The 15,510-nt window shown below is 39.8% G+C and overlaps 1 protein-coding gene across 2 annotated transcripts in view; it reads right to left on the bottom strand.

Annotated features, from left to right (window-relative positions):
- EBF2 (EBF transcription factor 2) overlaps positions 1-13,658 on the bottom strand; it is a 177,363-nt gene extending 163,705 nt beyond the window's left edge. Inside the window, exons 1-5 of one of the 2 annotated variants that reach the window (XM_029912902.1) lie at positions 13,597-13,658; positions 7,211-7,367; positions 6,133-6,196; positions 5,737-5,792; positions 5,316-5,389 (exon numbers count right to left, since the gene is read on the bottom strand). In XM_029912902.1, coding sequence (XP_029768762.1) covers positions 5,316-5,389; positions 5,737-5,792; positions 6,133-6,196; positions 7,211-7,367; positions 13,597-13,631 — 386 coding nt within the window. In that variant the 5' untranslated portion in view covers positions 13,632-13,658. Of the gene's footprint in view, positions 1-5,315; positions 5,390-5,736; positions 5,793-6,132; positions 6,197-7,210; positions 7,368-9,829; positions 10,393-13,596 lie in introns of those variants that run through there. The other variant, XM_024212148.2, reaches the window with a different exon arrangement.
- Between the last annotated feature and the right edge of the window lie 1,852 nt (positions 13,659-15,510).

The raw sequence follows: 15,510 nt of genomic DNA, 5'->3' as shown, positions 1-15,510 counted from the left end.
ATCAGCTTCAGTTACGGCAGCATAAATCCAAGCAGCTAGTCCCATTGCCTTTTCGTGAAGTTATTTGGATTTACGCTAATGTAACCGAGAGCTGAATTTGGCCCAGACTGTTCAGTTTTATGTGCAGTGGTTTTGAGGGGGCTGAACGCATTTTCAAAATTCCTAGTTAGCCTGAATTCAGCTGCTTTCCGCAGGGAATTGCTCTGACCAGAGGAAAAACAGATAAAAATGCATGAATGAGTCCAAGGCAATAGAATATGAAGGATTAACTCTTTTGAAGTCAATAATACTCAGCTATACAATGCTTAAAATATAAACAGGGACGTAAAACTTCCCACCTCACAGCTATTAAGCATTTTAAGTACATGCATTCGATCGGCAAGCTGTAGCATGACAGGAACTGCCTGGCTTTCCCTTTGTGAGTTTACACAGCCCAGCAAGGTGGTATGCAACAAGCAGATCTCTTTCATTAGCAGTTCTAACGTGAACGATTTTGACACTTTGTATTCCTTTGTCTCAATCCCACAGTTATCCATTGAGTCCATTCCTTTAAAAATAAAGGATTCACTAGATATATGAGAATCTCTGGGGAAGGTACTTATTTGGTGTAAACTGTCATAGCTCCATTGACTTCAGTGAAGCTATAATAATTTACAATGGCTGAGACATTCTCTCTCCTCCCTTCACTCCCATTTCTAACTTGTTTTTGAGGGCACCTTGTGTAAGTTTCACTGCCCGTTGGCCATTTAGACAAAGTTTCATACTTGGGTAATAAAAATCAAAGATTTCAGATTTTCTATTCTAAAGAAAAAATAAACAGAAAACCCTCATTTAGAAGAGTAGAGGGTTGACTTCTATTTTAAAGCAGCATATATTATGACCAGTTGGAAATGAAATCAGGAGCAAATCTCTTATTCATTTTTAATGCAGTATATTCTTTGCCACTATCAAACAAAAAAAAACTAGCTCTGTTTTTAAAAGAGTTTTACACTGGTGTGCTTTTTTTTTTTTTATTGTAACAAACAAAAACCAGTTCCTTTCTTTGCAATAATACTCAAAAGGTATCCTATGGTCATATAACTCATACAGACACATCAGATTATAACGTCACAATAACACACAAACAGAGTAAAGCAATAGTACCTACACCAAATCTCTTTGTCCACACATGTTTCCAAGAAAGCTTGTCAGCACGTTGTAGAGTTGTTTAGATTAAATTACGCAGATTTGGGATGCAACATACCTGCTTCCTGGTATAAACCCATCTCATTGTTAGATTTATTTTGCATACTTTCTTATCACATTTATGAGCTTTGAAGCGTTATATATTACTAAAAATATGCCTTTGACTTGAAGATGTCCAAGCACTTTGCAAATACACCTCTACCCCGATATAACGCGGCCTGATATAACACGAATTTGGATATAATGCAGTAAAGCAGTGCTCTGGGGGGAGGGGGGGGCTGCACACTCCAGCAGATCAAAGCAAGTTCGATATAACACAGTTTCACCTATAACGCGGTAAGATTTTTTGGCTCCCGAGGACAGCGTTATATCGAGGTAGAGATGTATTCATTTTCTCATTGTTTGCCTCTAGTGTAGCACATTTTTGGTAGATGACTAAACTATTTCCTCTCACCTTAGTACTTTCTGAGCCCCACAACACAGGAAATATTTTATCCTGAAAGGACCACCCCTTTCCACAAGATGACCAGTTTAGTTGTGGATCAGATTATTTCCAAAATTTCAGGATATTCCAGTCAGGAGTTTCAGCTGAAGTCCATCTCAAATCTTCAGGTCCCCCCTATCCATGGTACTTCAAACGACTTATCACTGTGGCATTTAAATACTGACAATCTTCCAACTGGGTTGTTATATAATAGTTGCTCCTTACTGGGCTGACCCTGCTCCCAGGTAAATCAATGGTAAAAATCTCACTGACTCCAGTACTGGGCCCATAACGTTGGTTGAAGTGGAAATTAAGACCCTGATCCTGCTAATATTTAAGCACCTGAATAACTTTACACACACACACACACACGTCATTACTTTGGTCCCATTGGAATTACTCACTTGCATAAAATTGTAGGATCAGGGCCTAAGACTTCTTATGGTCATAAAAATAAATCCTTACCACGCTTTGAGCTATGTCATTTTCTCATATCCACACAGGATACAGTAAGTCTAGCAATATGAAGCATACTGGTGAAAAAGCAACAAACAACAAAACCAGCCCTAGAAACTAGATGCCCCATAAGGCCCCATATCAAAGAAAGACTTATGCATCCCCTCCCCCTGCCACCCACCAGCCCAACTAAAATGGTTTTAAAATTCAGCTCTCAACTTTAAAAAAAAAATCTGTCTCTAATTTCAAACTCAAATAAGCTCACAGCATGGTGGCCTTTGTTTTGTTTTCTTCTTCCCAGCTCCTCCCTGCAATTGCATAACAAAAGTGTCTAAATTCACACCATCTGGACGATAAAGACACAGGCCCCAGTGGCCGCCTGGCCCAGCTGATTAGAGCTCCTGTCTAGTCTGAGCCTTGTGGCGAAAGTCACAGCTGTGGGGCTTGCTTGCACTCAATACAACTCTGTTATTAGCCAGCTGTAGGCCCTGAGACTACTTCTGTTCAAATTATAATACCTTTTAACCCTCTGCACACTGAGGGCATCGCGGGCTGCTGGCAGAAGCATAACAACTAGTTTTCTCTTAGTTGATAATTGGTAGAACAAGAGGACGACAAACCATTATTCCATGAGAAGAGACTGTTTACCTTGATTTCCTACCATTGAGCGAAAAAGACACTGTATATTTCAGAGAGACCGCCATCCCAGACGGCCAGTTCCCTTTACACTGTCATAGCCCAAATGCATAAAGCCTATTGCTAAAACTTTCAGAACTGTAATTAATAAATAAATAAATAAAAAGCTCTAACTGAAGGGACTCATTATACGGGGGGGTGGGGGGTGGGAGTTGAGATTTTAAACTTTCAATTGATATGACAGATTGTTGCATCCGCATCAATATTTAGACAACTTTCCTGCTAAGGATACATCTGTCACTGTCTGACTAGAAGATGTAGGGAGGTTTTGGATGCACTTGTCTGTATCCAGCATGAATATCGGAGTGATTTTCTATGACAAATCAAATCAAAAGATCAAAAGGCTATTTACCTGTAACTAACAAGAAAAAGAAAACAAACCCTATAATTTAAAATCAACAACAACAGGCATCAGTTTGGACCTCAGAGTGGGCACAGTACATTAATGTTTTATGTACTGTTCCTAATGCAAACTAAAGTAGGGGCTTTAAAAATTGATGCTACCACGTAAGCAGCATAGAGCGAGGAGGATTTGATTATTGTGCTTAAAAAAATGTCAAGTTTAACTAGAGTTAGATTCATTCATTCCCCCTGGTATTATTCAAAATGACGGTATAATGCCTCTTCAAAATAGGCAGCATCCTGTTTTAAAAGTATCTCTGAACAAGACATTTAAAAATCAAATGTCTTGATTAGGTTACACAGAGCTTTTGATTTGGTTCACTAATCTGTGTCTTATGTGGAAAGGACAGCCCTGAATTGTAATTCTTCCTTGGCTAATCTATCAAGCAGGAGTTTAGTACAAACTGAATAATGGTTTACATTTGTAGAACATTACCTTAAATCAAGCATGGAATATATTTGTAGGCATCAATGGAAGACCAGTATACAAAAGCTTATCAGAGAGTTTATTTAGTACTTTTAAAATGTTGGTTATTGTCAAAGGAAAGATCAGTCCATTTTGTTTTGAAGAAAGGAGGTTGTTTTGGTTTTTTTGACTCTTAATATAGATTCTCTCTCCATCCAGCTGGAGTGAAAAAAATGGATTACACTAGCTGTCATTTTGTTATTACAAATAGAGATCCTGGTGTATAGAAATCCAAAGATTTTGCTTCTCCAATGATTATCTAAGTATGGATAAGTCAAGCCTTTCACAAACAGGGATAGCATATATATTAAAATAAATACGTAAGTTTTAAGAAAAACCAAAAGTAACATGCCCCACTTCACTCTTCTTTAATATATACATATGCACGGAGCAAATTGTATGTTATGTAAAAACAAAAAGCAAATTGTGTATCACACATATAAACACACCCATCTATGAAAGTAATATTTGCAATGTTCAGAAGTAATGGTATAGAGTTACTCAGTTAATGAGGGTGACATATAAGAGGCAAGTTTTGCATACATGCGCGTGTGTGTGTGTGTGTGCACACACACTTTTGCATACTTCACCCTCATTGCAGTTTCCTGGGTACACCAATTATTCCATTACCTTTTGAAAAATGTGAAAAATACTTTCTCCTCAGCAACAAATTCTATCCTATTAAATTGCTTTTACTATATCATCCACTTAGAAGGCAATACTTAAAATTATTAGTGCAATGTGCTTTTTAAAACAAGCAACATTCGATCCAAGAGCTTTTAAAAAAACCTATTACAATAAATCACAAACGTGTTTAATAAAGGTCAAGGTTGGATTTGCCTTTCATTTTATGAAAGACCATTCTGTGCACAATTTAACACAATTTAATATAAGGACATTGCCTGTTTGCATTATTAAATGTATCAAAAATAGTAATTATGTGAGCAGGAAAAATAATAAGTTACCATGGAAGCAAGATGTACATACATAAGATACACGTACCTAAAGACATACACAAATGTTATTAAAAACATCCGTAGCAATATTTTATCTTTTAATTTATCATTTCAACATCCTAAATTTGTTGTCTATTTTACAAAAAAGCAGAAGTTCCGTAAGTATTGCTTGTAACAAAAAATTATTTCAAAGATGTATTTTGGGGACAGAACTAAAGGACATTAATTATGTTCATTTAATTGATAATGTTAAAATATGTAACCTGGGAAAAATAAATCAGGAGCTCTTTCTAATTTTCAGGTGGGTTCTGGAAACTGACAGTAATCATTTTAGAAGGGCAAACTGGAAAAGCTTAAAGAAATACAAACTTGGGAATTCTGGGCCCTTTCATTTTGTTGTCCAAACCCAGTGCAAAACAGAACAAAATAGTGCAGTTCAGATCTTAGGCAGGGTTTCCAAATCCGTACTACTAAATAAATTGGTATGTAACACAAACCAAAACGTTGTATCCAGGCAAAGAGAAATTATTCTTATGGAAGAGTGTTCTCGGCGCAAAAACAAAACTCCTCGTATCTACAACTTATATGGAAAACCCCTTTTAGCATTTTTGGAAGCAAACTTACTCTTATTAACTGAGTAAATCCTATGCCACCAATAAAATTGTCTTACCTGCACATGACTTCATGAGTAAGCAGAACTCTGCACATTTCTGGATTCTTGTTCTGTCCTTCGTAAGTGATGGGCTATGAAAAGTAGGGAAATTAGTATATGGAGGAGGTTTTTGGTTTGTTTGTTTGTTTCTTGTAATATTAAGTTTTTAAAAACTGCAAAGCACTATGGCTTGCAATTCCCACCCTCAAAAAGTCTTTTTTGCACAAGGTAGGCAGTATGCATATAACCAAGTGTCACTTAAAAACTGTTAAGATCCCAGGATCACTGAGGGAAGGAAGAGGCTAAGAGAGATTGTTTTTCAAATGCACTGGAAATTAAGGTATGCAATACAGACGCCCAGGAGGAGAAAATAAAGCACAGAGTGAGAGGGGAATGAGAGAGTGAGGATTGTACAACACAAAAGCCCGCCTCAGCTCACCTGTTTAGTGACTGAATCGATGAGCCTAACAAACAGATCCTGTTCAGTTCTGACACCTAGAGAGAGAATGGGAAGAAATAGGAAATCCAACAGTCACAGAGATTGTTTCCCCTACTTATCTAAGCCATCCTGTAACTTTTCTATTTCGTTTTACTTCCTATCAAGCATCATCTAAAAGTCTAAGGCTGATGTTTTTCAAAGCATGGGTTTACTAAAGGCTGTCATGTTGGCCAGACCTGAAAAGCAACTATCCACAGTGAGAATTTTTGCTTCCAAAAGAGACAAAGGGACTTCAGTGTATTTTATAGAAGCGATCTCTGCAAGGTCTAAAACTTTATCATGGGTTCTTCGCTCTCAACTCCTTCTTTCCCGCCGCCGTCTTTGTAGGTGACTTACCATTGCTGTAAAGGAGTTGAAGTTTGTAGTGTGTGCCGTTATTGGTCTTTTCATTGCCTTGTTCCTGAAAGAGATTTAAAAATATCGTCCCAGAATTTGTTTGGTGCTGTTGGAGCACAAAAGCAACCCGCTTGCAAATCACTAATGCATTTGACAAGAAAGATCTTTGAGAGGTGGATCCGCTGATTGGGATAAATTAACCTTCCGAGTGACCCAGGACAGACATCCCTTCCTGTGGCATTTGCAGAAACTTTTCCACTTGCTATAAAGCTCCCAACTTTATAACATAAAACGCTCTTCCCTTATCGGGTGAATTTACACATTTTAAGCAGGCTAACATACCGACGCTGGCAGGTATTTTTTTAAACAAAACTGTACGTGCAAAATAATGAAATAGTTTTACAATAAGTCATTATCGGTATTTATTTCCTGAAGGTTATGTTACCGGGAAATCTCTCAGGTGAACTGGGACTGTAATTCATCAGAAGACAATTATTCATGTCGTCCTTCATAATTAAAAGTCCTTGCCCGTAACTAAACTAAAACCAAACATAGTTTGGAGGGAAGGAAGAAGGTTTCTAACTGCTTAAAGCCTGGATCTAAAACTCAAGAGCAAACGTTTCTGACACCCAGCCATTGACTTTGGAGTTTGAAAAGAACAGGCTTAGCAGATAATATGACAAATCACAGCTCGCTCTTCCAGCTCGATTAGGATACTAATAAAACCTGGCAGACCCGGCATATGCAACAACAACAACAAAAAATACAACAATGTATTGGACCCCTGTGTGATTGTATTCTATTTTAAGTGGATGTATGAAATTCCCATTGTATCTCCCGGGCTGGCAGAAATTAACAAGCCTTGTTAATTACAGCGAAGGAGGAGAGAATGTTGACAACAGGGGACTAAGCCCTCGTCCTGCTACCTAACCCCTGAACACAAAACCAGGGATCGTTATGTTGTTATGGAAAGGGTGGCTGAGAATGACACTACTTTACAAGGGCAGGTACTAGAAGGGGTGTGCGGGGACGGTAAATTTGGGGAGGTAAGAAAGAAAGAAAAATAGACAGGCCTTACTTTATCATTTTCTACGAAGTCCACAAAGGCGGTCCTCTCTATTTCCACCGGCTGCCCCTGCCTGTCGTAGAGAGCCAGGACAAAATGAAAGAAATTGGATTTCCTCAAGTTGGAAGGTGGTTGTTTTTCGAAGTGGGCTCTGGACAAAGCTACTCCGCTGTGGAGGAAACAGATGGAATTGGGGAGGGAGGGGAGAGAAACAAATGAATTAAAGGTGGCATAGCAATCAAAAAAATCAACACAGAAAATGATTCTAGAGCGGGGGTAAGAGTCTCCTGGTCTATGTCGCACACTGGGTTATTAACAGTCAATTGTTACCAATGACTTTGATCTCGGTGCTTTCCTCTCCACCTTTGTGCACCCACATCACTTTTGATTAAAAACATTAAATTAAATAAAAGTGAAGCCTGCTTGAATTTTGGTGGCAGCCAAATGAAGAACTTTTTTTCTCCCAAATGTTAGCGTCTGGAAACTTTATTAAATAATTTCCCCTCTTATGCCTTGATTTCCACTCTGTAGAGAAGAATAATTAACAGAACCTGAATATTAAGAGGAAAGATTGCAAGATAAATTATTCCAAAACCGGAGAAATATTTGATAATCTCCTCTGATCCATCTTCTTTTTCCCTTTCATACTCATTTGTTGGGTACAATGCAAGGGGTGTGTCTATACTACAATAAACATAGAATATAAATGCTAAAGGATCTGAAAAATGATAAAATTCCTACTGAGTTCACTTTTCCTTTAGCCCAGGTCAAAGCTCTTAAAATCTTTTCCCAACTAGGTGTCTGTACTGAGGTGGGAAGGCAACTGGTTTCAAGCAATGTGCCTACCTTCCTCGGCAGCGAAGTTTCTACCAATTTCATATTTGTTTAGTTACTGATCCATTTGAAACAACGTGTGGGTCTTCCCCGGTGCCGTTTTGTGGATTAACTACGTGTAATTTAAACACAGGTTGCCTGATTTTTGTCACACGTTCTACAGAATATGCGGTGATTTCTTCCGTGCATTTACCGAGTTTGAATTATTCGGGATCTTTTCATACAATGAAAATACTAAATCTTAGGGTTAGGTTTTTAGCAGAATGGGTTCCACTCTTTTCTTTATGTCGATTTTTATGGAAGGCACAGAAGACAGATACGGTGAAGAGGATTTCTCACTTACAGCATCGCTATGAAGTTTTCCTACTTTCTCCAGATTTAATTCCTGAAATGAATTCATCTAATATTATTGCTTCACTGACTTGAGAAAAGTATTTGACTCTTTGGAAAGCTACAAATATCCCCCTTTATTTCTAACTCCAACTGGACAGGTACAATGTGACTGGGCAACACACAATTCCCCTTCTCTTCTCCCCCCCCCCCCCCCGCCAGTTTAATAGTTTGATTTTTATCATCTTGAGTATAAGAACTTTGATCACTGTATTTTTACAAGACATCTAGGATAATTAGTGACGTCCCAATGCGAACACCGATCAATTAGTCCCTGTGACTTAGCGCTTTCTTACAGTGCATCTAACATTTGTTTTACTTTCGCTTTCCCCATCGAGGTATTTTTCTTCCCCATATATTAAACTATTAATAGTCATTTAAAAAAAAAACAAATTTATGACATCTCCTCTCATGCTGCTTGAAAGATCTTCCATAGAGATCAGATGGGGGTGGTGAGGGCATATAGGGCTGTATTTGTATATTGATTCCTAGCCCAACGTATATGCAACGCGGTTGTATGTCCCTCAAATCAAGTTGTCTCTATCCTCAACTTTCTTCTCGGGCCGAGTCAGCCCCTTCCCACACGTGTGCCCGAAGGCTCTCTAAAGAGATACTTGAAGAACATGGGGACATATTTTGTTTAGGGGGGGCTTCGTTCCTGTCTCTCCCTCATAAAAGGAGAAACAAACAAGGAGAGGAAGTCTATAACTAAGAGAACGCGGCACTGGAGCGTATTTATTGGCAATATGGAATAGAGAGATTATCCCCCAAACAGAAGCAAGAATGCATCCTCTTCTGAGGTTGTATAGGTTTTATATTCCAGCCAGCGCTGAGATCTAAGTTGTGTTGACAAAACTAACGCGAGGAGTTAGTAAGTAGGGTCAAGGACTCCACTCAGATCATCCACATGAGAGCTCTCTGCTGCACCGCTGATACCGGCAGTTTTGACAAAACCTTGGTAAAGGTATCTCCCCTTTCCCTCGTTACTCAAACCCATGCTGGGCTCGCTTTCTGCCTAACCCTGTGCATCTAGACTGAGTGTGGGGGGGGGGAGGAGGAGGGTGACATTAGCTATACAAAGTATTCCCTGGGATCAAGGAAAACAAGGTGATTTTGGATCGAAATAGGCATGGCCATTACGTTTAGCCGGAAGAACATTCCTAGTCAGACGTTCGGGCATCGAAGGATCTAAAGAGTAGTACTGTTCGCTTGTATTGCTATGTATGGGTGTTCTCTCCCCCGTCCAATCTCTGCTCTCTGACTTCCTCTGTTGTGTTTGTCCCTCGCTACAGCTTTGCCCTCTTGAATTTTCCCTGACTGGGGCGGGGAAGTAAACTGAAGTCGCGAGTCTGAACAACAGCGGGCGGAAAGGGAGCTTTCAAACGGGAAAACACGAGTCTCGATTACCTTTGTGCAGCTACATTTGCATCCACCACCCCAACATTTCTGACCCAGGACCTGACGGAATCCATTTCAGAAGCGAGAGATTTCTCTTTCAGAATGGGTCCTCTTCCTAAAGTATCTTGAATCCCAAACATTTAAAAAGTCTATTCCAACCGGCCACCGTTTCTTTAAAAAAAAAAAAAAATGCAACCGCTTTTGAAACTGACACGCACACACAGATCCCAAAACCAGTGGAGAAGTCCAGCTTTAAAACCAACTTCTTCTGCTTTTAGAAGCTACGAGATTTGGTGAAAACGCCTTCCCCCCAAAATAGAAAGTTTTTCCTCTTGCAAAGTAAAGTTCTGCTCTCATTCAGGCTCGCCCGGTCCTATCATCCTGCAAACGCCGGCGAGGAAACAGCATCCAAACACTGACCGCTGTTAACCAGGATCACCTGTTTCTCAGAGACACCGGGAAGAGAGGACTGATTGCTGCCTAATCCAAAAAAAAAAAATCGCGATAAATCGTGAAAGAAAGGAAGAAATGGAGCGCAAGAATCTGATTACACACCGAACTGCGGAAGCCAGGATGCTTCCCCAAGCTAGTCACCATCAATGGGTTACAGCACTGGGAGAAAACATCCTAGGAAGGGGGCGGAGCAGATTTCCATATTAGGGGAACTCTATTTGCATAGACTCACCCGATTGGAGGATTGCAGACAATTATAAAGCTGATATACACTAATAACTCCAGCTCCGGGCTACCAACAATTGCCAATGGGAAAAGCAACAGTAATCAGACTTTTCTGATTGTTGAATAAGTTCCTTACCAAAATTACTTCGCTTTCAATGTGTTAACCTCAGATAGAACCCACTCAGTCTAGGGTATTATCTTGTTATTCTAAACAAGAGAAAAAAAACTCTAGGAGACTTATAGTATGTGTCCCTGCCATCAGATGAGTTTTGTAACCATGAACAATAAAACAAACATCCTTTTTTGAAAATCTGGAATGTCTTATTGCTATTCTTTTAGGAGCACCGTTAGAAAGATTCTCAGCGAAAACTAAATAGGATCTAATCCAAATATCAGGAACTGGGGGCATTAGAAGGTGCTCTCTATAAGGGGTTGGTGACAGATTGTGTGCGTCAGCGAGGGAGAAAGAGAGAGATCCACACATATCCAATCCATAAAATGCACCCAAAATTTCACACTACACCAGAGCTCTGAAATCGTCCCTTAAAACTTTTTATTTCGTTGCATCTAGGCAAAAAACGTAGCTGCTGATAGGACATAGATATTTTCATCCATGAACCAGAAAGTGGTTCCTACTTTAAAAAAAAATCTTTTTGGCTTGGCGTTATTTTCTTCATGGCCCTTTTGTATTCTGATCTGTGCATAGATCTTCCCCTGAAATCTATATAACACCAACGCGAAAACAGATTTCAAGACAATGAATGCAAATCTGTGCTCAAAGACCATCTGCCAGATGAAGGAATCAGATGTTCCATAGTTAAAGGGACAGTGCATGGATTTCCTCGCCTCATTATTTAGAGCCCCTCTCTTTAACCTGCTTTATGTTTAGGAGGAGAAATAAAAAATTCTTTTCAGTCTCAAACCTAGTTGATTACATTCAAGAAAGGGACCACGGTTAGTTGCATTTTAAATGCCTGCCTTTCTACTAAGTGTTAGATAATTATAAAAGTTGATTTAAAAATATATATTTAAATCTTTTCATCCGAAAAAAATGTATATTTCATTCACACACGATGTGGGGGGGGGGGGCGAAGAGGGGACTCTAAATTATTCTGTCTACATGCATGACATACATGGTATTAGATGAACTATAAATCTCCACGCGATCTCTGTTCAAAGATATTTACCACACTAACCTTTCTTTCCCCCTGAATTGATAAATATGCATCGAGTGATTTGTCAGTTTAGCAAAAGGAAAGGCTGACATTTTTTTTAAAAAAGCAACAATCAGTTCTGTTCATTCCCTCTGAAGCACCTGGTATTGCCCACTGTGGGAAGACAGGATACTGAGCTATATGGACCTTTGGTCCGACCCAGAATGGCTATGCTTATGTTCTGTGGTTAACAACAATACATTGTATAAATAAGCATTACTGTGATGTGTAATAATAGTATCTTTTGATACAATTTATCAATTGTGAAAAGCAGTTTCTTTCTGAAATGAGTCGAGATCATTTAAACCATCAAAGAAAGGAATCAAGAGTATTCAAACTAGATTTACAGACGATAGTGGGTGATCTATATCTAACAGGAAAGTTACCTTCGCCCACTGAATCTTAAGTGTATTTCCTGCGTTAAGAACGATTTATTTGCATTATATTTGTATCAGTGGCACTGTAATATATCATTTAACTTGCCCCTGAATGTATTCCTATAGCTGGGATGGAAAAAAATCCCACTTGTTCTGACCCTGGATGGTGTATTAATAGGGAGAAAAGGCTTTCAAATAATTGGCGCTCCCTGCTCCAAGTGATAGAGACGATTGCTGTCCTTCTAATATGTTAAAAATGAATCAGACCAGGCTCCCTTAACATGCTTATCCAATAAAGCCTAATCGGTTACAAAATCTTGGTAGAAACTTCACTGTCTCGCTGCGTGGGTGAGGGAGAGCGAGCGCTGACCCAGGGGTAAACGTGCCAGGTTTCGGGACAATAGGGGATCGTGTGCCACAGTCCCTGAGGGGAGTCTGGCTTTTAAGGATTCATAGCAGGGTCAGAGAGCACCGACTCAGGTCAGGGGAGGGGCACCCTCTTTGCCCCCAACAGCTGCCATCAAAATTTGGCACTTCAGGGACAAATGAAAGCATTCCCCCCCCCCCCGCTCAATATTTCCCCAGAACTGCCCACCCACCCACCTAGGGTCCCCTTCCCCCATCCCTTCCAATGCCAAGTTAACAATCTGTCTGCGGGTACAACTTGGGGCGGCAGGAGGGGGGGATCGCAGCCGCCCTGAGATCTTTGTGCTCTCTTCAGAGAGGCATGACAGGTTTGCGGTGGCGCTGTGAGATAATCCAAGCCAACTGGCGTGCATGGACTCAAACCAATTCCACCCCGCTTTAGACGAGGGACCATTTATTTGAGGGTCTCCCTTCCCCTACAGTTTAGATCATTTACTTACACCGTGGGGGTTTTTTCTTCTAAAAGGACAGGACGATGGGTTTTTAATACTTTATGGAAGTGTTCATTCCAGCTCCCATTCCAATAGCAAGTGGCTGGGTTTAATACCGTTTGAGCCAAAATCAGCTAATTCCCCTGATGTAACTCCAAGACATCGCCGTTCATTTCAGCTGGAGTGACTCCGGATTCAGACCAGTGTAAACCGGGTTTAATTTGGATTTGTGCTTCTTAATGCATCAGTTTGCTTAAGCGAGCCCATTTCACACATTAGTGAAAGGATAATGCCATCAAATAACGCATGAAAACTAAAGAGAATGCACCATTTAAAAACACGACTTGCTAAAGGATGCCTTGAAAGTGGAAGGAAACCTCTTTATTGTCTTCTTGCAAGAAAATAAAAGCGCATTTAAAACTAAACAGTTTGGTAAGGGCCGTTCACGGCTGGCAATTGGAGCGTGAGGTTTAACAGCAGATAACTAGTAGTTTGAAACAGCAGCCCAAGGGATACAAAGAGAGACAATGAGCTATGTAGTTTAGCAACAGGAAGGATCTGGAGCGACTCTGTCCCAATTCAACCTCCCAACGCAGACAGAAGTAGAGTCTAAGATTTAGTACGCAGCCAGTTCTGTTACGCTTCCTTACTCTGTGGTCCAAACTGCCTTTTCAATAGGTGTCATTCCGAGCTCTTCTTGAAACCGCTCGGATTCTTGATAACGCTTTTCTTCTTCTTTTTTTTTTTTTTTTTTTTTAAAGTGTAACTATTTGTGGTTATTTCCTTCTGTCCCAAGCGCAATCTCTCCCTCGCCTCCACCCACATTTCGGTATCAAAACGGGTGAGGACATCTTGGCATGGTCAATGTCATGTGCTCTTCTTTATTATAAACGGACACAGTACATTGCTTGTAACAGCTGAACTAATCGGTTTCTGGAAAATGAACGAGGACCAACTTGTCTTACGCTACACCTAAAGCAAATACACACCTACAAGGAATGAGACAATGCCCCTCCTACTAGCCCTTTGTAAGGGGTTCCTTGGGAAGCGGTAAAGACAATGGAGCAGATGATTCAATGATTACAAACTACAGATTTTTAAACCATCAATGTCAGCACGGAGCAAAGTCGCAAATTTGTTTTCTGTATGTCACATCATGTGTTTTTTGGCTAAGTCGTGTTTTTAAATGGTGCATTCTCTTTAGTTTTCACATGTTATTAGATGGCATTGTCCTTTCACTAGTGTGTGAAATTGACTCGCCTAAGCAAACTGATGCATTAAAAGGCCCAAATCCAAATTAAACCCGGTTTACATTGGTCTGAATCCGGAGTCACTCCAGCTGAAATGAACGGAGTGTCCTGGAGTTACACCTTGCGTCTCTCTAAATAAATAACAAAACAAAACAAAAAATAGACCGCTGTTACGACCTGCTTAAAAAGACAAGTTTTCAAGCACCTGGAAACTAGATGATTACCTTATATATGCGTGCACGTACCCACCAATCAGAACTGCATTCCCATGCATTTGTTTCTCAAGTGTATAACAGAAGAAAGCCTTTCAAGAACCAGAGAAGACGATAAGGGTAAACAAATGATTTACTTTCACGTTGTAGTTTGTGACGGAAAGATCGCTAGGAAAAGCTCGGACAGGCTACGCGCTCTTCTTAACTTCTCTAATGGAAAACAATCTGAAAGTCCTCAGCACAGATCTGGGTAAGAAATTTATTCCGTCTGATAAGCATCTACTATATTCCTGATTTATAAAGACCTTCGATTTAACTGAAATAAAATCGTAAGGACAAGGGTCGCTTGGGGGGGGGGGGGGGGGGGAATAACACAAAATATTTCAGAACAGAGGGTTTAATGCAGTTCACTTGTATGCAACTGACAGATACGAAAGGGAATACAGCCCTCAGCTGTGATTCAAAGTATAAAGCAAGACACAGTTAAATCAAGCCCTTTCAATTATACTGGTTATAAACCAATAATTTTATATATTTACCATAAAGGTTATTTTAAAAGGATGCTCACTCATGTGATTGTGGGGGAAAACACACCACTAAGTATAAAATGATTGACTCCACACACACACCCCATTATGAAATAACCAGAAACGTGGGTCTATAGCTACAAAATCTTAAGCTATACCTGGTCTCTCTCTCCCCCTTCCCTCTTGTATCATAAAGACACTATTTACTATAGGCAGATCCACACTGATCATTGTTTATGAAAGGTATAAGTTTCAAAGAATCCACTGATCACTGCAACTTACACATTTATATGCACTGATCAACAGAACGTTTGGAAACTTACAAATTATTAAGTCAACATGCAAAAACTTCTGCTCCCCTCATCCTTCCCCAAAGAGGGAAATTACTGTATCCATCAGAAACTCTTTCGAGTTTCCCATACATTCCAATAAGTAGGTGCTTTTTCACTAGAACAGAAAAACACATCTGTTAGGTTTTATATTCAACTTTTTTTTTTAAGATACTTTTACTGCCTTTTGCCTAGCGTGGTTTTTGGAACACATTAGCAAATAATATTTTACCATGGGGAGTGTAT

This window comes from Terrapene carolina, unplaced genomic scaffold (genome assembly GCF_002925995.2).
Source record: "Terrapene carolina triunguis isolate 2854851 unplaced genomic scaffold, T_m_triunguis-2.0 Scaffold53, whole genome shotgun sequence".
In the NCBI taxonomy this organism is placed as follows: domain Eukaryota; kingdom Metazoa; phylum Chordata; order Testudines; family Emydidae; genus Terrapene; species Terrapene triunguis.
This window is presented reverse-complemented; position numbering and strand designations above follow the sequence as displayed.